This window comes from Emys orbicularis, chromosome 25 (assembly GCF_028017835.1).
Source record: "Emys orbicularis isolate rEmyOrb1 chromosome 25, rEmyOrb1.hap1, whole genome shotgun sequence".
NCBI classification, from domain to species: domain Eukaryota; kingdom Metazoa; phylum Chordata; order Testudines; family Emydidae; genus Emys; species Emys orbicularis.
The window spans coordinates 12,187,272-12,209,299 of record NC_088707.1 but is presented as its reverse complement, the minus strand read 5'-3'; the positions used below and the strand labels follow the sequence as shown (position 1 = coordinate 12,209,299).

Below are 22,028 nucleotides of genomic sequence, written 5' to 3'. Positions count from 1 at the left end.
ACAGTGCAGTACAAACATATCCCACTCTGTCACACCGGTAATCCCGTTACCTTGCCAGTGTAGGGGATTCCAGCCTTGTAGGTCTCATCAGCATCCTCAAAGGTCACCGTAGCGATTTCAGACACGATCTTGCAGCCCTTGGTCGCGTTGAGCTCCACCCCTAGCAGGAGAGGGAGGGACAATAGGAGGAAAGTGCCAGGAGAGCCACCAGAGTTCAGGCTACGACCCAGATTTCTCTCCATAACAATCCGTGCAGCCATTTCTACCCCCTCTCGCTATGGACTGGAGGGTGTGATTTGGGGGAGAATTTGGGAGGTTCGGCTGGGGTCAGAGGAGGATTTTCCTGGGGAATCTGGAAACTAGAAAATTTAGATCCACCTTCCCCTGGGGCTTAATCCCAAACCAGCCACTTGACATTTGCCAGCAGTCTCCTGGCTCTGCGGCTCTTTCCCCAGCAGAGAGCTCCTTACTGAACGGCCCCAGAGCTGACCCCGCACACAGGCCTCTCGGCACAGGGCCTGCCCCCAGAAAGGGCCGTTTTCAGAAGTGCCCAGTGACCCGTTGCCATTCTGGACCCGCTCTCCTCCAGCCACTTCACCATCGCTGATGTCAGCATCCGAGGGTAACGTTGTATCCACCCCACAGTTACAGTTTTCAGCCAAACGGGTGTCGGACGCTCTGGAAATCAGGATTCTTCTGGGTTAAATGTGGAGTTATCTGGGTTTGTTACTAAGCGATTAGCACTTGCAGGTTTGAACGCTAAGCGCTAACGTCACTGAGGCCGTGACTCAGGGCCCAGCGACACAGGCTGGGCCTTCACTCCGCTCTGCCAGCTCAGTCCACAGCCAGAGGCCACTCGCGGGAGGGTGTTTAGTCTTTGCATGAATGTGCCCAGGTCTGAACTCCTCATGAGGAATCGATCCCAGTGATGGGCTGAACCAGAACCCCAGATCCAACCCCCAGCGCTACCTCTGGGCCTGTCTCTAAAGCAGCTGGGCTACAAATGACATGACCACATGGGCAAGTGAGACCCCTCTGCCCCTGGGGGTTCAGTGCTGGGGGCTGCCTGGGGGCGTGCATGTGTGCTTGATTTCAGTCCCACCTGTCCCTAGGCTTGCCAATTTTGGTTGGATGTATTCCTGGAGGTTTCTTCGCATGACATAATCTTTAATTCCTGGAGACTCCAGGCCAATCCTGGAGGGTTGTCAACCTTACCTGTCCCCTCCTCCACAAGAGACGCCTTGGCCTGGAGGCTCCTCTTGTAGCCAGAGTGGGTCAGGTTGAAGGGAGCCATCCCCACCTCTGTCGAAAAGCAGCCGTTGCTCTCAGTCTGGAGGGAGAGAATCACAGCCCGTTAGCAGCAGCTCTGCACCAGGCCCCGCAGGTGTCAGCTCAGCAGGTCTCTAATCGGGCTTGGCCTGGTTAGTGCTGGGCCGGGAGACACTCAAAGAAATCCTGGGGGCTGAAGTCAGCAGCAGGGGGCGCTCTCACCTTGGATTCAGCCCTGACACCGGTACCCCAGAGCGGCGCTAGGGGGCGCTGTGCAGCTGGAGCTGCTGTGGGTGGGATGAGACGTAAAACAGGCCCTGGCCACCCGTGCCCATCACAGATCCCCTGGTGCTTGTCCTCCATCGTCGTGGTAACGCTGGCTAATTCCAATCGGCCCCCTAACCCCCCAGGGACTGAGAGCATTCGGGGAGATCTGTATTGTTCCATTGCCCCCGCCTAACGAGAGCTGCTGATGAGGAAGGGCGGCCCCGTAACCTAGGGCACTAGCCTAGGTCTGGAGAGACCTTGGGGCAAGTCCCTGCTCTGCCACAGGCTGCCTGCAAGTCCCTCTGAGTACGGCTCCAGCAGAAACCCCCTGCAGCCGCGAGTCTCCGAGCCCAGCCCTGCTGACCCCGCTTGTGCTGCGGGGCTAAAACCAGCAGGTCGATGGTCAGGTCCAGGCGCTAGACCCAGGGAGGGGGGAGGGTCTCGGAGCCCAGGCTCCAGCCGAGCATCTACACTGTTCCTTTAGCCCCGCGGCGCAAGCCCCAGGCAGCAGAGCTGGGCTCGGAGACACTGCCGCAGGGTTTTTGCTGTGCAGACAGACCCTGAGCATCTCCGTGCCTCAGTTCCCCATCTGTACAATGGGGACAGGAATCTGCCTCACCTCCCAACAGCTAGGAGGATCAGTGAGGCATTGAGATATTGTGGTGAAGGGGGGGGCCATATAAGTCCCTAAGCCCTGCTACACAGCTGCCAGTTGTCTGTAGTGTGTGTGTTTGTGGTGTGCTTGCTGCTTGATTGAAATATACCGTATGGTCTGTTTGTTTGTGCTGACCGTATGTGTGCTGAGCCTAGCGGCCTGCTAGGCAAGGCTGAGAGCTGCTTAAGGAGGCTGTGATCCCTAAGCCCTTTAGCCCCCATCAACCCTTAACCAGGGGGCAGGGCTACTCAGGAAGACCAGGGCTTTAAAAAGCCTGCTCCTAAGCAACCAGAGGAGCTAGCGAACAGGAGCGGCTAACAGGGGAGTTTTGCGAGGGAGTTTAGAGCAGGGAGTGTGAGCTGGGGGGCTAGATACTCTTAACATTCTTTAAATGTAAAGCCCCCCCAAACCACCCCCTTATAAAACCAAAATAACAACAAAGGACCAAGCTTCAGGAGTAAAAAGAGAATGCAGGCAGAAGTCCAGCAACAGAGTGGGAGCTATCAAGTTTATTGCACCCAATGCAGCATGTATGATTACCTGCCCTACGGCAGGTGGCGTATGTGTGCATTCGGTGCAAGGAGCTCCTGGCCCTCAGATACTGTGTATGGGCTTGGGAGGCCAGGGTGGCTGAACTGGAGGAGCTGAGGGAGACAGAGAGATACATAGATGAGACTTTCTGGGACACAGTAGAACAGTCCCACCCCCCGTCTGACAGCCTCTGTGCTGTTGAGGACGATGAAGGAGAACATCCAACTGGAGCAGAGGGAAATGATCCCATAGTTGGGACCCTCCTTTCAGATGATGTCGTGGTATCCTCTCGCCCTGAGGATACCTCTCTGGGGGAGGGAACTCCAGTTATTAGGAAGAGACAACTAATAGTTATGGAGGATTCGATCATTAGAAACATAGATAGCTCGGTTTGCGATGACCGGGAGAACTGTATGGTGACTTGCCGGCCTGGTGTGAAAGTTGCAGATCTCTTGAGACATCTAGATAGACTTCTGTGTAGTGCTGGGGAGGAGCTGGTGGTTGTGGTATATGTAGATACCAATGACATAGGGAAGGATAGGAGAGAGGTCCTGGAGGTCAAATTTAGGCTAGGTAAGAGATTGAAGTCCAGGACCTCCATGGTGACATTATGCTTCTAGTTCCACACGCAGGGCCAGTTAGACAGGCAGAACTGCAGGGTCTCAATGTGTGGATGAGACAATGGTGTAGGGAGGAGGGGTTTAAGTTTATTAGGAACTGGGGAAACTTTTGGGAAAGGGGGAGCCTATACAGGAAGGATGGGCTCCACCTAAACCAAAATGGAACCAGATTGCTGGCACTTAAAATTAAAAAGGTCATAGAGCAGTTTTTAAACTAAGGCCTGGGGGAAAGCCAACTGATGCGGAGGAGCACGTGGTTCAGACAGCGACATCCCTTAGGGGAGGATCTATTAATGGAGATTTTCTATGTCCTAGTAAGGAGGAGAGGATGGAAGATGATAAAATACAGGTAGGATCTGATGAGAAACAGTCAAATGAAAAAAAAAGTCCCATTCAATTACATCACGTAATGGCAGACAGCTAAAAAGTGACAAGTTTTTAAAGTGCTTATATACCAATGCTAGAAGTCTAAATAATAAGATAGGTGAACTAGAGTGCCCCATTTTAAATGAGGATATTGATATAATAGACATCACAGAAACTTGGTGGAATGAGGATAATCAATGGGACACAGTAATACCAGGGTACAAAATATATCAGAAGGACAGAACAGGTCGTGCTGGTAGGGGAGTGGTACTATATGTGAAAGAAAGAGTAGAATCAAATGAAGTAAAAATCTTAAATGAACCAAACAGTACCACAGAATCTCTATGGATAGTAATCCCATGCTTTAATAATAAGATTATAGCAGTAGGAATATATTACCAACCACCTGACCACGATGGTGATAGTGACTGTGAAATGCTCAGGGAGGTTAGAGAGGCTATAAAAATAAAAAAACTCAATAATAATGGGGGATTTCAACTATCCCCATATTGACTGGGTTCATATCACCTCAGGAAGGGATGAAGAGAGAAAGTTTTTTGACACCTTAAATGACAAGAGGAGAGGCAATTCTTGATTTTGTCCTAAGTGCAGCACAGGATCTGGTCCAAGCGGTGAATATAGCTGGACCGCTTGGTAATAGTAACCGCAATATAATTAAATTTAACATCCATGTGGTGGGGAAAACACCACAGCAGCCCAACATGGTAGCATTTAATTTCAGAAAGGGGAACTACACAAAAATGAGGAAGTTAGTTAAACAGAAATTAAAAGGTACAGTGTCATAAGTGAGAACCCTGCAAGCTGCATGGAAACTTTTTAAAGACACCATATTAGAGTCTCAATTTAAATGTATCCCCCAAATTAAAAAACATAGTAAGAGAACCAAAAAAGTACCACTGTGGCTATACAACAAAGTAAAAGAAGCAAAAAAAGAGAGGCAAAAAGGCATCCTTTATTAAATGGAAGTTAAATCCTAGTGAGGAAACTAGAAAGGAGCATAAACTCTGGCAAATGAAGTGTGAAAATATAATTAGAAAGGCCAAAAAAGAATTTGAAGAACAGCTAGCCAAAGACTCAAAAAGTAATAGCAAACATTTTTTTAAGTACATCAGAAGCAGGAAGCCTGTTAAACAACCAGTGGGGCCCCTGGACAGTCGAGATGCTGAAGGAGCTCTCAAGGACGATAAGGCCATTGCGGAGAAACTAAATGAATTCTTTGCATCGGTCTTCACAGCTGAGGATGTGAGGGAGATTCCCAAACCTGAGCTGTCCTTTGTAGGTGACAAATCTGAGGAATTGTCACAGATTGAAGTGTCACTAGAGGAGGTTTTGGAATTAATTGATAAACTTAACAGTAACAAGTCACCGGGACCAGATGGCATTCACCCAAGAGTTCTGAAAGAACTCAAATGTGGAATTGCGGAACTATTAACTATGGTTTGTAACCTGTCCTTTAAATCAGCTTCTGTACCAAATAATTGGAGGATGGCTAATGTCACGCCAATTTTTAAAAAGGGCTCCAGAGGTGATCCCGGCAATTACAGGCTGGTAAGCCTGACTTCAGTACTGGGCAAACTGGTTGAAACTATAGGAAAGAACAAAATTGTCAGACACATAGATAAATATAATTTGTTGGGGAAGAGTCAACATGGTTTTTGTAAAGGGAAATCATGCCTCATCAATCTACCAGAATTCCTTGAGGGGGGCAACAAGCATGTGGACAAGGGGGATCCAGTGGATGTAGTGTATTTATATTTTCAGAAAGCCTTTGAGAAGGTCCCTCACCAAAGGCTCTTAAGCAAAGTAAGCTGTCATGGGATAAGAGGGAAGGTCCTCTCATGGATTGGTAACTGGTTAAAAGATAGGAAACAAAGGGTAGGAATAAATAATAGGTTTTCAGAATGAAGAGAGGTAAATAATGGTGTCCCCTAGGGGTCTGTACTGGGACCAGTATTATTCAACATATTCATAAATGATCTGGAAAAAGGGGTAAACAGTGAAGTGGCAAAATTTGCAGATGATACAAAACTACTCAAGATAGTTAAATCCCAGGCAGACTGGGAAGAGCTACAAAAGGATCTCTCAAAACTGGGTGACTGGGCAACAAAATGGCAGATGAAATTCAATGTTGATAAATGCAAAGTAATGCACATTGGAAAACATAATCCCAACCAATGTTCCCTCTAATTTTTTCCATCCATGGGCGGAATAAAATTTTGTTATGTGTACCGAGGTATGTACCTATGTGCACTACCAGTAGAAAAAAATAACCTAGATCTAATATATTTTTAAAAAGTTACCATAGGAATAATTACTCCAGCCAGGACAGGTTAGGCATTTTAGAACTCAATACTCACATAATTAAATTTAAGTGTAAGAGAAATAAAAATTATGAAATGCATAGACCAGTCAAAACACTAAAATAACAGACTTTCAAAGAATAAAATTACAGAGAATATATGTGCATTACAGGAAGTACCAAGAGGTAGCAACAATAATACAAGTATGTGTTGGGAGGTGAATGTGACAGAGACAGAGTGTGTGTGTGACAGACTCTGTGTGTGACACAGAGACTGTGTGTCTGTGACACAGAGACAGTGTGTGTGCTGGCTGCTGGGGAAAGCCGTGCACTGTCTCTTTAAGACACTCACGGAAAGCTTTCCTGCTCTGTCCTGAGCCCTGTTGTCTCCCCTCCCCAGCTCTGCGGAGATGGGGTACCTGGGCATGGGGAGGGGAAGAGAGACAGAGACTCTGTGAGTGGCTGCTGGGGAAAATTGAGAAACAGTGCCCTCACTGTCTCTTTAAGAAAGACACTCAGCCACTCACCATTCAGAGGGCAGCGGCTAACCAACCTGATAGCCATCTATGATGAGATAACTGGCTCTGTGGATATGGGGAAAGCAGTGGACCTGATATATCTTGACTTCAGCAAAGCTTTTGATATGGTTTCCCACAGTATTCTTGCCAGCAAGTTAAAGAAGTATGGATTGGATGAATGGAGTATAAGGTGGATAGAAAGCTGGCTAGATTGTCGGGCTCAATGGGTAGTGATCAATGGCTCGATGTCTAGTTGGCAGCCGGTACCAAGCGGTCGGTCCTGGGACCGGTTTTGTTCAACATCTTTATTAATGATGTGGATGATGGGATGGATTGCACCCTCAGCAAGTTTGCAGATGACAGTAAGCTGGGGGGAGAGGTAGATACGCTGGAGGGTAGGGATAGGGTCCAGAGTGACCTAGACAAATTAGAGGATTGGGCCAAAAGAAATCTGATGAGGTTCAACAAGGACAAGTGCAGAGTCCTGCACTTAGGAAGGAAGAATCCCATGCACTGCTACAGGCTGGGGACTGACTGGCTAAGCAGAAGTTCTGCAGAAAAGGACCAGGAATTACAGTGGACGAGAAGAAGGATATGAGTCAGCAGTGTGCCCTTGTTGGCAAAAAGGCCAACAGCATATTGGGCTGTTTTAGTAGGAGCATGGTCAGCAGATCGAGGGAAGGGATTATTCCCCTCTAGTCGGCACTGGTGAGGCCACACCTGGAGTATTGCATCCAGTTTTGGTCCCCCTACTACTGAAGGGATGTGGACAAATTGGAGAGAGTCCAGCGGAGGCCAACAAAAATGATTAGGGGGCTGGGGCACATGAGTTATGAGGAGAGGCTGAGGAAACTGGGCTTATTTAGTCTGCAGAAGAGAAGAGTGAGGGGGGATTTGATAGCAGCCTTCAACTACCAGAAGGGGGGTTCCAAAGAGGATGGAACTCAGCTGTTCTCAGTGGTGGCAGATGACAGAACAAGGAGTAATAGTTTCATCGTCAACTATTTCACTAGGAGGGTGGCGAAGCACTGGAATGGGTTACCTAGAGAGGTGGTGGAATCTCCATCCTTGGAGGTTTTTAAGGCCCGGCTTGACAAAGCCCTGGCTGGGATGATTTAGTTGGGGTTGATCCTGCTTTGAGCAGGGGGTTGGACTAGATGACCTCCTGAGGTCCCTCCCAACCCTGATATTCTGTTTCTATGATCCCAGTCCTACTGAGCCAGGCTGTCCCCTCTGCCCTGTTTTGTGGAGATGGGGTACAGGGGCAAGGGAAGAGGGACACCATGACATCAGCACCCACCCCGCTGCTCTGCACAGCGAGCAGGAGGGTCCCGACTCCCAGGAGCAGCTGCAGGATGGAGCAACATGGGGGGAGGGGCACCTGAACACATGCTGCTGGCTGCTCTGCTAATTAGCTGGGTGGCACTTAATTCTCATCTCTCGCAGTTTACAGGGAACACAGATCCCAACTATACATAGACAATGATGGGGTCTAAATTAGCTGTTACCACTCAAGAAAGAGATCTAGGAGTCATTATGGATAGTTCTCTGAAAACATCCACTCCATGTGCAGCGGCAGTCAAAAAAGCAAACAGAACGTTGGGAATCATTAAGAAAGGGATCGATAATAAGACAGAAAATATCATGTTGCCTCTATTTAAATCCAAGGTATGGCCACATCTTGAATACTGTGTGCAGATGTGGTCGCCCCATCTCAGAAAAGATATATTGGAATTGGAAAAGGTTCAGAAAAGGGAAACAACAATGATTAGGGGTATGGAACGGCTGCCATATGAGGAGAGATTAATAAGACTGGGACTTTTCAGCTTGGAAAAGAGATGACTAAAGGGGGATATGACAGAGGTCTATAAACTCATGACTGGTGTGGAGAAAGTAAATAAGGAAGTGTTATTTATTCCTTCTCATAACACAAGAACTAGGGGTCACCAAATGCAATTAACAGGCAGCAGGTTTAAAACAAACAAAAGGAAGTATTTCTTCACACAACACACAGTCAACCTGTGGAACTCTTTGCCAGAGGATGTTGTGAAGGCCAAGACTCTAACAGGGTTCAGAAAAGAACTAGATAAGTTCATGGAGGATAGGTCCATCAATGGCTATTAGCCAGGATGGGCAGGGATGGTGTCCCTAGCCTCTGTTTGCCAGAAGCTAGGAATGGGCGATGGGGGATGGATCACTTGGTGATACCTGTTCTGTTCATTGCCCCTGGGGCACCTGGCATTGGCCATTATTGGCAGAAAGGACACTGGGCTAGATGGACCTTTGGTCTGACCCAGTCTGGCCGCTCTTATGTCTCCACCCCGCAATGTCACCAACATCACCAAGGCAGATCACAGTGCCCCCTCTGGCCAGTGTAAGAAAAACATGGAGAGGAGCCTCCTCCAGCAGCATGTCATGTATCTCCCCCCTCCCCGGTTGCACTCACCTGGCCAGTAAGCTCGGTGCACAGAGCCCCGGTTAGCGCGCCATGAAGATGGTACCAGTGATATGCTGGTTGTTCCTCCTGACAAAGGCTGGCCTGGACCCTCCCCTGGACGGGCTTCCCATAGGTGTATCTGTTTAGCAGAGGGGAGGGAGAGGGTAAGTGGGAGGGGGCCAACGCCCCTGCCCATGGGGGGCGGGTCCCTGCTGGGGTGGGGCTCGTCGTGTGGGTGGGAGTGAGAGCCCCAGGGAGCCCTGCCTGGCCATGAGCATGGGGCAGAGGGGCGCAGGCAGGGAAGGGGCAGGTCAGATTCTGGCCTGGGGGGCGGGGGAGGAAGGTCCAGGGCAGTTCCAGCCCCCCCTTATCAGCCCGGCAGGGCTGGTTTCACACTCACCGGCCGCACACCCGCAGCAGGAGCGTCTCATCCAGCACCGTCACCACGGGGGGCAGCTCCAGGGTCACTTCGAACTTGGGCAGCACTGGGGGGCAGAGAGGGATGGGGTGAAACCGACCCGCAGCCCCAGCTCGGGGGTTTCATCACGATCCTCGGCCTTGGAGCTTCTCCCTGGGTCTTGCAGCCCCCTACCAACCTGTCGGCTGGGTGGGAAGGGGAAGGGCCCGGAAATGGAGCAGGGCTGGGAAGAGGCTGCAGATTGCAGCAGTAGGGTTGCCAGGTATCCAGTTTTCGACTGGAACGCCCGGTCGAAAAGGGACCCTGGAGGCTCCAGTTGGCACCACAGACCGGGCTGTTAAAAGTCCGGTCGGCGGGGCAGTGGGGCTAAGGCAGGCTCCCTGTGTGCCGTGGCTATGTGTGGCTCCCAGAAGCAGCGGCATGTCCCCCCTCCGGCTCCTACCCATAGGGGCAGCCAGGGGGCTCCGAACGCTACCCCCGTCCCAAGCGCCACCCCCCACAGCTCCCATTGGCTGGGAACCATGGCTGGGAGCTGGAGGGGGGACATGCCACTGCTTCCAGGAGCTGCTTGAGATAAGCAACGCCCGCAGCCAGCACCCCCGAGCCACCCCCTGAGCCCCAACCCCCTACCCCAACCGCAGCCCTGATCCCCCTTCCGCCCTCCGAACTCCTCGATCCCAGCCCAGATCCCCCTTCTGCACCCCAAACCCCTCATTCCCGGCCCCACCCCAGACCTCACACCCCCCGTCGGAGCCAAAAAAGTCGGGTCAGTGGGACAGGGCTTAAAAAAAAGGACTGTCCTGGCCAGGGATGTATGGTCACCCTAGCTTGAGACCAGGGACAACGTGGGCCTGAAAGCAGGGACACGTCAGGGACCATGGGGGCCCATTGACATGGGCGTTTCTCCTGGCTGATGAGGTCCCGGCTGTTTCCCTCTGGGAGCTGGTGTTCGGCTGGGACCTCGTCCCCAGCAGGGCCCCGCCAGGCAGCCTGGACAGACAGGGCCAAATTCACCCCTGGGCTCAGCCCAGAGGAGCCGGGGGACTGCTCCATGGCAGTTTGTCCCTCAGGGTCTGGGCCGTCCTGGGCACTGACAGGAGCTGGCTGGGCGGCTCCGAGGCCCAGAAGCCCCAGGAGGGGAGCGTGTGTTGGGGCTGGGTGAATGTGCAGCACTGGGATGGGGCACCAGGTGGGGCGGGAAGTCGGGGGTGCCTGCTTTTTCCCTCCTGCTTGCGGTATGGGGGGTTGGCTAGCAGTGGAAAGGCGGGGAGCATTGGGAGGGGTGGGGCTCAAGGGCAGGGTGTGTGGGGAACCGGGGTGGGAGGAAGTTGGCGGGGTCAGTGGCACGTGTCTGGGGTGAGGGTGGGGGTAGGAGGCAGTTGGGGGCTCAGGCAGGGTGTCTGGGGCAGGGGGGTGGGAGGCAGTTGGGAGGGTCAGGGCAGGGTGTCTGGGGGAGGGTGGGGGTAGGTGGCAGCTGTTTCAAGGGAGACATCAGAGCTCTTCTCTCCCCCACCCCCGCAGGAGCCAGAGGAGGTTATTTTTGGGGTGGAAGATGGAGAAGGAGCCACTGACATTTCCCTCCCTCTCCCAGCAACACCAGCTCTGGGAAGGGTGTGTATGTGTGAAGAGCCCCTTGTGCTCCAGGAGGAGCAGAGGTGGGGCTGGGGGGCACAGGGCAGATGTGGGTGCTACCCTGGGCCCCGCTGCGCACCATATTCCTCCACGCTGAACAAGTGCCTCGTCCCCTGCACCTCGATGGCGTACGTCCCCATGGCCGGCTCTGCAGACAGCGGGAGGGACAGATCCACGATGCCCTGCTGCGGAGTCACATCTCGCCACTGGGCGATGCGGTTCCCGCTGGGATCCTGGCAAACGGACACGCCCTGCTCAGCCGCTGTCCCCACACACGGCTCGTCCCCAGCAGCCCCCGAGTGCCTCGTGCTGCCGACGGGGGCTGGATCGACGGCCGGGGGCTCAAATCCTCCTCCTTAGCCTGGAGCAGGCACCGCCGGGCAGCCGCTGGGTAAGGGGGCCCTTGCCAGTGCCCCTCAGCCCTGACCCGAGGGCACCGCCCCTGGGGGGAACAGGCTCCCAAGGGACACCCCATCTCCAGCCTGGACAAAGCCCAGGGAACTCGCCGTAGGGACCGTTTCCATCTCAGTGCTAGGCCTCTGTGGGTATGTTTCCTGTCCCCCTCCCCCCACACAGCCTCCCCAAACCTCCACCCCTCCCCTCTGCCCCTGCAGCTCCCAGAGACCCTCCCTCCTCCCCTTCCCTTCCCCTATTCAGGCTCCCAAGGGAGCTCCCTGCTGAGTTCCCCACTGGCCTGATCAAGTCACTGCCTGACCCAGAGTTCAGGGGCTGGGAACTTTCAGGGTGAGCGACTCAGGCAGGGATCCCAGCCAGGCCCAAACCCACCTGCCTCCCGGACAGACAGCCCCAGACGCTGCAAACTCGGGGTGGGGAGGACGTAACCCGATGGCACAAATGTCCCCTCCCTGCCCCCCATGTGGCCCAGCCAGAAATGCCCTGTGCTCTGGGACCCTTTGCACCCCCACAGCAGGGCAGAGGGGTCTAGGGCTGGATTGCTGGACACTGTGGTCACAGCCCAGACTCCTCTGGGCTCCCCACGACTGAACACCCCTGGGTGCCCTTGGATGAACCAGACAGGAAGAGGAGGAGGCTGGAGAGGCACAGACTGACCTGCACGGTCACCAGGGGCAGCTGCAAAGCAAACAGACAGGAGATGGCTGGTTAGAGGGACAGGAAACACCCCGCACTGCCCACGGGTCTGCCTGTGACCTCCCCAGGGCCGGGGTGTCTCTGGGGCCTTGGGGGATCATGCGGACAGCAGCGGGGGTGACCGAGAGAGCAGGGACAGGAAGGGGAGCCCTTGAGGCTGGAGCCCTCGCACTTCCCATGCCCCCCTCCCGCGTTGGCGGAGACAGGGAAGTGGGTGGCTGGTCTGTGCGTGGAAGAGTAGGGCGAGATGCTGGGGTCTCTGCCAAGGGACAGTCTAAGGGCCGGGGGTCTGCGTTGCAGTCAGTGCCTGGGCGAGATGGCTGGGAGGGGAGCTGTCAATTTGTATTTCCACACTGGGCCCGATTCTGCCACCTCACTCAGAGCGCACAGCACGGTTAGGCTGAAAGGTGCTAATGACTGTCATCCCCGGGGTGGGGGGCTGGCATCCACAGCCAATCACAGACTGCACTAACGCCAGTGGGTGCCCAGCACCCTCATTCCGGCTCTATGCAATGTGTAATCAACCCTCTGCGTAGTAAAGAGACTGCAAACAACAGAGGCCACTGCCCAAGGCACTAGGCTCTGTAGCCCAGGGGGCTGCTCCACACGGCTGTTTTCAGCAGGCCAGCACAAGCCCTGCTACTGCAAGTCTGTTAACCTGCCCTGGGAGACTCGCCCCCAGCAGCAGTGAAGACCAGGGTGGCGGCTGAGGCATTCCCAGAATACCAGAGATCCCGGGATTTCCAGGAATGGCGTGGACCTGTCCCCGCTGGCGTGACCTCGCACACTCGGTGTGTGTGAGTTCACGCCAGCAGGGGCGGAGCAGTGCGCTCTTCCAAATGGTGCCCCCCATCCAATACCAGACACAAGCATGTACTGGATGGGGGCAAACCACCCAAGGAGAGGACTGTCCGATTTCAAACCAGATGAATGGCCTGCCTGGTGTAAACAAACCTAACGTGTTCAGTGCACCAGGTCCCTGGTACCCTGCCACCCACCCCCCACCCCCAGCTCTCACCTTCCGGGTACTGGGAACGAAGTCTTTGTCCAAACTGACGATTCGAAACTTCACTGGAAAGGAGCAGAGGCAGAGGCGGGAATCAGCCCTGGCTTGGTTTGTGTGAGTGAATTCCCAGCTGGGGAAGGTCCCAGCCGGACGCCCCGGGCAGTGACGGCCTCTGTGAACCCGCAGAATGGGCCCAGCCCGGGCAGCACAGCGCCAGCTTCCCCACGCTGCCCTCTGCCAATGAGCCAAGGCCCTGCCCTGCGTGGCTGGAGGCTGCCAGGGGAGGCCGATGGGTGCTGAACACAAGTTCATGAACTGCCTCAGGAACAACTCTGACATCATAATCAAAAAGGCTGACAAAGGAGGTGCTGTCATCATCATGAATAAGTTGGAATATGAACAAGAGGCCTCCAGGCACCTCTCTAACACCACAGTCTACAGGCCATGATCCTCTGATCCCACTGAGGGTTACCTAGCTATCTTTGAGACACCACTGACTTCCTGAGGAAACTACAATCCATTGGTGATCTTCTAGAAAACACCATCCTGGCCACTATGGATGTAGAAGCTCTCTACACCAACATTCCACACAAAGATGGACTACAAGCCATCAGGAACAGTATCCCCGATAATGTCACGGCAAACCTGGTGGCTGAATTTTGTGACTTTGTCCTCACCCACAACTATTTCACATTTGGGGACAATGTATATCTTCAAGTCAGCGGCACTGCTATGGGTACCCGCATGGCCCCACAGTATGCCAACATTTTTATGGCTGACTTAGAACAACGCTTCCTCAGCTCTCGTCCCCTAACACCCCTACTCTACTTGCGCTACATTGATGACATCTTCATCATCTGGACCCATGGAAAGAAGCCCTCGAGGAATTCCACCATGATTTCAATAATTTCCATCCCACCATCAATCTCAGCCTAGACCAATCCACACAAATGGTCCATTTCCTTGACACTACTGTGCTAATAACCGATGGTCACATAAACACCACCCTATACCAGAAACCTACTGACCGCTATACTTACCTACATGACTCCAGCTTTCATCCAGGACACACCACACGATCCATTGTCTACAGACAAGCTCTAAGATACAACCACATTTGCTCCAATCCCTCAGACAGGAGACAAACACCTACAAGATCTCTATCAAGTGTTCTTAAAACTACACTACCCACCTGCTGAAGTGAAAAAACAGATTGACAGAGCCAGAAGAGTACCCAGAAGTCACCTACTACAGAACAGCCCCAACAAAGAAAGTAACAGAACGCCACTAGCCGTCACCTTCAGCCCCCAACTAAAACCTCTCCAACACATCATCAAAGATCTACAACCTATCCTGAAAGATGATCCCTCACTCCCAGAGATCTTGGGAGACAGACCTGTCCTTGCTTACAGACAGCCCCCCAACCTGAAGCAAATACTCACCAGCAACCACACACCACACCACAAAAACACTAACCCAGGAACCAAACCCTGCAACAAACCCCGTTGCCAACTTTGTCCACATATCTATTCAAGTAACACCATCATAGGACTTAATCACATCAGCCACGCCATCAGGGGCTCGTTCACCTGCACATCTACCAATGTGATATATGCGATCATGTGCCAGCAATGCCCCTCTGCCACGTACATTGGCCAAACCGGACTGTCCCTACACAAAAGAATAAATGGACACAAATCTGACATCAGGAATCATAACATTCAAAAACCAGTAGGAGAACACTTCAACCTCTCTGGTCACTCAATAACAGACTTAAAGGTGGCAATTTTGCAACAGAAAAGCTTCAAAAACAGACTCCAAGGAGAGAATGATGAACTTGAATTAATATACAAACTACATACCAACAATTTAGGCTTAAACAGAGACTGGGAATGGCTGAGCCATTACACACATTGAATCTATTTCCCCATGTTAAGTATCCTCACACCTTCTTGTCAAACTGTCTGAAATGGGCTATCTGGATTATCACTACAAAAGTTTTTTTTCTCCTGCTGCTAACAGCTCATCTTAATTAATTAGCCTCGTAGAGTTGGTAGGGCAACTCCCACCTGTTCATGTTCTCTGTATGTATATATATCTCCTCACTATATGTTCCATTCTATGCAACCGATGAAGTGGGCTGTAGCCCACAAAAGCTTATGCTCAAATTAATTTGTTAGTCTCTAAGGTGCCACAAGTACTCCTGTTCTTTTTTCATAGAATCATAGAATATCAGGGTTGGAAGGGACCTCAGTTGGTCATCAAGTCCAACCCCCTGCACAAAGCAGGACCAATTCCCAACCAAATCATCCCAGCCAGGGCTTTGTCAATCACCAAGGACAGGCTGAGACCCTCACTTGGTTCCATACAGGCCCCCAACACAGGCCTCAGGCTTTGGGCCTCTCGCCCCCTGCAGCTGGGTGCAGACAGGGGCCTAGAAGTGAGAGTCCCGAATCCCTCGCTAGGCCCCCAGCCTGTCCCCATATCCCGGGAGTCCGTCCCAAGGGCCTGGGGCCCCAGGAAACTCCCTCCAGCAGCTCCTGGCCCTCTCACCTGTCTGTCCCGGCTTGTAGACGGCCTTGTCCGTCTGCACAAAGGTCCCGGGCTGAAGCGCCTGCAGCAGCACTTTCTTCCGCTCAGAGAACTGCAGGCCATCTCCCCGGATCGAGACGTGCAGCTCTGCCACTTCCTGCTGCCCCTTGGACGGGGCTGGAACCTGCACATGGGAAACCCCAGCAAGGCCACAGCAGCCGGTAACGGGCCGGTCGTGGCGCAGACCCGCTATCGTATGGGGGGGGCAGTGGTGTTTGTGAGTCCCTGTTCCCACCCCCCAAAACACAGGAAACCCCGCTCCCCAGCCTGGGGGCCCTGAATGGGAGGAAGCATGAACCTGGGGCGCTCGATGGAGTTGGAAGCCAGGGCGCTCTCTGTACCCCCCACCCCATCCCCGCTCCCTCCTGCCTGTCGCTGCTGAGGGATGGGCTCACGTTCTGTGGCTACAGCTGCCCATTGAGTGACCAGCTCCGTGCCCATGGCCAGTCCCCTGAGCCCTGCTGTGCCCGGGGCCTGAGGCTGGGCTGGGGCTGCAGACCTGAGGCTGACGGGCTCCGTGCCCATGGCCAGTGCCCGGGGCCGTGCCGATGGCTGCGGGCGGGGGCTCACCTGGAAGCGCACGTTCTCGTGCAGACGGGGCTCCTGGACCTCTCTCTCCAGCAGGGTGATAGCGCTGAGCCCATCCCCCCTCTCCAGCCGCACGCTCACCCGGACGGTCTCGTTGAGGTCGCTGAGATGAACTGACACCGTCCCCGTGTGCGGGTGGTAGAGTACGGCTGGGCTCACCACCACATAGTGCCTGGGGAGAGGAAAGCACCAGGGCAGTGGGGGAGGGGGGTGGGAGGGGACAGCCCAGAGCCTCCCCCAGGACCGGGGGTGACTCCCGCTTTCTGAGTGTCCCTCCTGCTGGGACAGAGCTGGGTCGACGGTGCTGGAGGCTGATTCGTTTCTCTAACCACAGGGCAGGGGCAGGGCAAGCCCCCCCCCCCCCCCGCTCCATCCCCCACCCCAGTCTGCCTCCTGCGGAGCTGGAAGTGCCCCAGGGGCGCAGAGAGGGGCTCAGTCCCCCTCCATCCCCGGCCTCTCGGCTGCTCGGTCTGCCCAGAAGGGGGCAGCTAGTGGCGCTGAGAGTGAGCAGAGACCCCTGTGCACGGCGGGGGGAGGCTGGTTAGTCTGGGGCTGTACTGAGCACCTGAGCCCTTTGCAGCCAGTTACTGGCTTAGATACAACCCCACCCCCACCCCCAGACCAGTCGGCACCCTGGGGCCTCCACGGGCTCTCGCAGGAACCCTTCAGCTCTTGCACCTTCGGAGCACTGTCCTGTTCTGGCTAAGACGTTCGTTTAACGCACTGGGTTCGTCAGTAATTACTGTTCTATTTCACTGGTGCCTAGAGGCCCGGCCCAGCCTGGTCCCCCTGCACTGAGGCTGGACAGACCCGCAGGCAGAGACAGGCTGCGGCCCGAGGAGGTGACAGGCTGATGGGAGCAGGCGGCCACAGAGGATCATCACCCCATGGTACAGAGGGGAGCTGAGGCTCAGAGGGTCGGTGTCTGGCCGGGGGCGCACAGGGCGTCTGTAACAGAGCTGGGCACTGAACCGAGACCTCATGCCCCCCAAGCCACTGCCTTAACCAGAGAAAACCTCCACCACTGCTTGGAGGGGCCGGACCAGGGGGGCCCAGGAGGGACCCAGCATCAGGGACTGAGCTCCCAGGGGAGAACGGACCTGTCTCATCAGTTTCGGATCGAGCATCCCCCTCATCGGTGCCCTCGGCTGCTTCCAACCCCCTCCCCCCCGCACTGCCCACCACGCGGACAGACAAACAGACACGGACAGGGCTTACGGCTCTGCAGACGTCCCAGCTGTGAGGTGCAGGAGGAGCAGCAGGCAGGCCGGGGTTACCGGGGCCCCCATTCCTGGGGTGCAGGCAGACGGGCAGGCACAAGGGGACACACACACGTCACCCCCCTCTGGGTCCTTCTTCCTCCCTCTCCCCCACGCTCTGTGCTGGAGACCAGCCTGCTCTGCCCTGATACAGACTCTGGAGCTGGAGCTTCGCCTTTGATCCGGGGTAAACAAGGGTCGTGTCAGGTCTCTGGCTGGAGCTGGGGACGCAGCCAGGACAATATTTACCCTCCCCCCCCAGCTGCTGGATTCGAGGCTCTGACAGGTTGTTGCAGCTTGAGTCAGAGGATGCTGCCTGGCAAAGGCTCAGGGGAGCCAGGAGGCCCCTCGCATTGGTTACACGGCAGGGGGTGGGACCCCTCTGGGGGTCGGTGGTGGTGCAGTAGCCGGGATGTTGGGAAAGCCCTGGCAGGAGCAGGGGGAGGAGCTTGCTGAGAAATGAGTTTGTTAAAGTGGGTTCTGGCAGCGACCCCACTACTGCAATACAAATGAGAAGAACGTTGGGGTTGCTGAGCATGTCTCATGAAAACCCCATTCACGATCGCTTCTAACGTTCCCACACTGGCATGGCCGGGGATGAACTTTCCATGCTCAGGCTCTGCCTTGGGTTGAATGTTTTTGTAAACTTTCAGCAAAAACAAGTCGAGCCATTTCTGAGAACACGATTAGCATTAACACAGGTAGTTTTTTCCAGGGCAATCCATTTTTTCTGAGCATTTCTTGGAGGAGTTCTAGCGCCTCCATGCCTCGGAGCCTGGAATTGAAATTTGGCAGGAGGATTGTGCTAGGGGAAGAGAAGTTTTTTTCCTGTTGCCATGAAAATCCACGTCGATGTGGCTAGATTATAAAGTACAGAACATTGCCATTTGCAGATGATCAGTAGAGTGTCTCAGACTTGTTTCCGAGTCACTAACAACTTGGTAGAAAATGATCTTCAGTGGTTATGGATCCCTGTCCTAACCAATACAGCACAAGATGAGGGGTTAGCAGTTAGCGGTGTCTGGGGCAGATCGCCAAATCCCACTAAGGAACAGGATGAGAAGCTCCTTATGCAGCTCTTTATAGAATGTAGGAAAAAAGCTGTGTGATCCTGGGGGATTTCAATGTGAGTGACACATGCTGGCGGTGTGATGCTGCGAATACTAAAATGTCCTTGGAATTTCTTCATATTAAAGATGACAATTTCCTAACTCAGAAAGTGTTGCATCCAGCATGGGAGTATTCTACATTAGCCCTCGTCTTGGATGATAAAGAGGAACTGATCACAGCACTAAAAATGAACGGTAGCCTACGTATAAGTGATCCTGACAATCACATTTATAATGTGCAAACAGAATAAAGTCCAGACCAGAAATATTTATACTTGGTGCTGTGAAAGGGCCAATTTCACAACGCGGATAACAATTATGAGCCAAAGTAGCTGGGAGGAAGAATTTAATCAGAAAAATGTGACTGATAATTGGAAATTGTTTAAAAACACTTCAGTAGATGCCCCAAAAGCCAAAATCAAGGAAGGGGACCATAGTGATTAAAAAAAACTGACCTGGCTTAGAAGGCACATGAAAGCAACTATAAAATATTTTTTTAAATGATGTATATCAAAGGGGAGAAGGGAGAAGCTGACAGTAATAAATATAAATCAGAAACTAGGAACTGTAGAAAATTGATAAGGAAAGCAAGGGGATACAAGAAGAAATATATGGCCAGCAGAGTTAAGGACAATAATATACTTTAAAAACTGGTTCTTAAGAACAATTTGAATGCTGTTGCCTCAAAGGGGGAAAAAGGTAACTCAGAATAAATCGGGGGTGGTAGAGGGAGAGAAAATGGATACCCCTTTTTCTCAGAAGTGCAGATACGACCCACTCTGGTATCTAATCACCCAGTGGACCAATACCCCAGGTATGGTGCGGTGTATGATGAAGAGGAGATGGGCAAGTCAGGTGAAAGCAAAGAGATGTGTATTAGGGATAAGAATACAATTGATAGGGAAGGGGGAAAACCACAAATGCAGACCAATATTACAACCAATAACAATAGCGACAGTGACTTCCAATGGGGCATAAAGCCCCGGCCCAGGTAAATTCCTCCCTTGGCCAAGTGCCCTATAACAGAGATTGATTTCTTCCTACCGCACCTAGTGCTGAATTGTGTGCGGTGCTGGTGCTCAGGACCTCAACTCTCGGGCCAGTGGAAAGCCGTCAAGGAGGAACTCTGAGGAGCCCAGCGGAGGGATGGTGATCTCCGTGGAAGAGACGCCCTCCGGAGATGGAACAGCAGGATAAGGTAGGTGTTGAAGGTCGTCTCCGGTGTCTTTGGGTAGGTGTCACTCTCATCGACATGGTCGGAACCACGATGAAACCCGTACCGCACCGCGCACTGGCTGCCGCTCAGATGGACAGCCCCGCACCCGCGCTGGGGTCCGTCTTTTATAGATGTTAAGGTGGGAAAAACTGGACTGTTCCAAATAGCAACGCCAAGCAAGTCTGAGGTGATAGAACCTTCAGGGATTTGGGCGGGAAAACAGATGGAATGTCCGGAGCCCAGAGGCGGGAAAATCCAGTCCTGACCAGTTGGGGCTACCTTAGAATCACTGCCCCTGAGGTAAACAAGGATGAAGTTCCAAAGTCACGTTACAGACTCCATTTTGTATTTCTTATTTCAATTATCCCAACAGAATCCCCTCCTTAGTAATTGTGCACAGTGTTAACAGCACAGTTACCATACATAATGTATTATACTTTGAACAAGCAAAGTGCAAACAGGTTACAACTAAAATAAGAACCATAATAGCAGCCACATATTAACAGGTCATACTATAGCATTTAAATCAGATAACATAAACATTGTATTACTTGATCTCCTTTTTGATTTCTTGAGCCTAAATACACACACAGATAAGATAACCACATATATAATAATTACAAGTTGGATAATCAAAACCACCACAATGGGATGAAGCATTATAACCCAGGCAGCTCGCATATCCCCTGTACTGGAGCTAAATATATCTTCCCACCAGTGCATAAGAGTTGTTTCATCCTTGATTTTCTTTAACACCCGCTTTATACTAGCAACTGCATGATGAACTGTGATTAGAGTTTTTAAATCCTCTGTTTGTAAATTGTTAATATAATAGGCTAGCTGCTTATGGTGAAGAAGCCTTTTAATAGCCTCCAACTCTGCTCCAATATGTATTGGCTCAAGGTAATCATATATTTTATAGTTTGTATGTCTTCTGTTTGTATGTCATGTAGGGTGATTTGGATATCAAATCCTACTATGCTGTAAATTTGACACAGACATATGTTGGCCGTAAAATTGTTTTTAATTTTATAAAACTTATTAACTATGAACATTGGTCAGAGGCTTCTAATGCAAAGACAATGTGTGTCCACTTCTAGCACTGCAGAATGATTGTCTAGGGAATGATGGTGTAGTTCATAATTGCAGATGCCTGGTTTAGTGTTTAAACATACATGTGATTCTTCTAACACACCTGTAGTACACGTGTACCCCAATCCTTTCTGTTCTTCACACACCTGGAGATTAATCACTTTGTACTCCTTACCCCTAAGATGAACCCATTTACTTGTTTCCAAGGGTACCAATAAGGACTTAATTGCAAAGAGACTCATCTATAATTGGATAGATGTCTTCCTGGGTGGCTGCCTTTAGGGTCAGGACAAGGGCAATGATGGTATGGTTATGGGGGAAATAGGTGAAGTTACCTAGCTTCCACCATTGATGATGTGTACTTTCAAAGTCTGTTGAGTTGGTCCATAGAATTCTTTTAAGTTCTAAAGGCAGATTGCCACTGAAACCATCTCTTATGATTGATTTGGCAATATCCAGGAGCCACTGCTGGGCCTCAGCGCATGCAAAGGCCTCTGACAGATTTGACTGTAGAATTCCTAAGGCTCCTAATACTCTGATATGGTCCAGCTCTTGTACTTCAAGACAGTATGGTAATATATTTACAATGTCAAATTCTGTTTTGCCGAGCTCTAGTAGGGCTGAAGACAGTGGTTCAGATAGTGTCAAAACATCATGGCCCAATTCCCCAATTCTTTTGGCCGATAGATTTTGGTCTATTGTATTTAAAACTCCAAGTCCAGCTCCTACGTCATCCAGGACTTTTGCCACTAAATCATGTTTACGCCTTTGATACGTAGAGGTGGTCAAGATACCTTTAAGCCAGGCATTCCATCCTGTGAGAAGGGGAATGACGTATGGAGCACAAGTATTATGCATTGGGATGACGGAAATTTGCACAGGCATGATTATACATTTAAGGACAAACTGGGGATCAATCATGATGATTCTTGTGACATCCTTCTTGATTACAAATGGTCCCACATAACTTATTCTTGGTGGTGGAGAGACAGTAATCTTAAAGTGGTCAACCAGTTCAAAAGG

The 22,028-nt window shown here is 52.1% G+C and overlaps 1 protein-coding gene across 1 annotated transcript in view; it reads right to left on the bottom strand.

Annotated features, from left to right (window-relative positions):
• LOC135894647 (alpha-2-macroglobulin-like protein 1) overlaps positions 1-17,618 on the bottom strand; it is a 58,385-nt gene extending 40,767 nt beyond the window's left edge. Inside the window, exons 1-10 of the mRNA XM_065422784.1 lie at positions 17,548-17,618; positions 16,312-16,501; positions 15,703-15,865; positions 13,162-13,214; positions 12,105-12,125; positions 11,113-11,266; positions 9,384-9,468; positions 8,993-9,122; positions 1,216-1,330; positions 51-160 (exon numbers count right to left, since the gene is read on the bottom strand). Coding sequence (XP_065278856.1) covers positions 51-160; positions 1,216-1,330; positions 8,993-9,122; positions 9,384-9,468; positions 11,113-11,266; positions 12,105-12,125; positions 13,162-13,214; positions 15,703-15,865; positions 16,312-16,501; positions 17,548-17,618 — 1,092 coding nt within the window. The remainder of the gene's footprint in view (positions 1-50; positions 161-1,215; positions 1,331-8,992; positions 9,123-9,383; positions 9,469-11,112; positions 11,267-12,104; positions 12,126-13,161; positions 13,215-15,702; positions 15,866-16,311; positions 16,502-17,547) is intronic.
• Between the last annotated feature and the right edge of the window lie 4,410 nt (positions 17,619-22,028).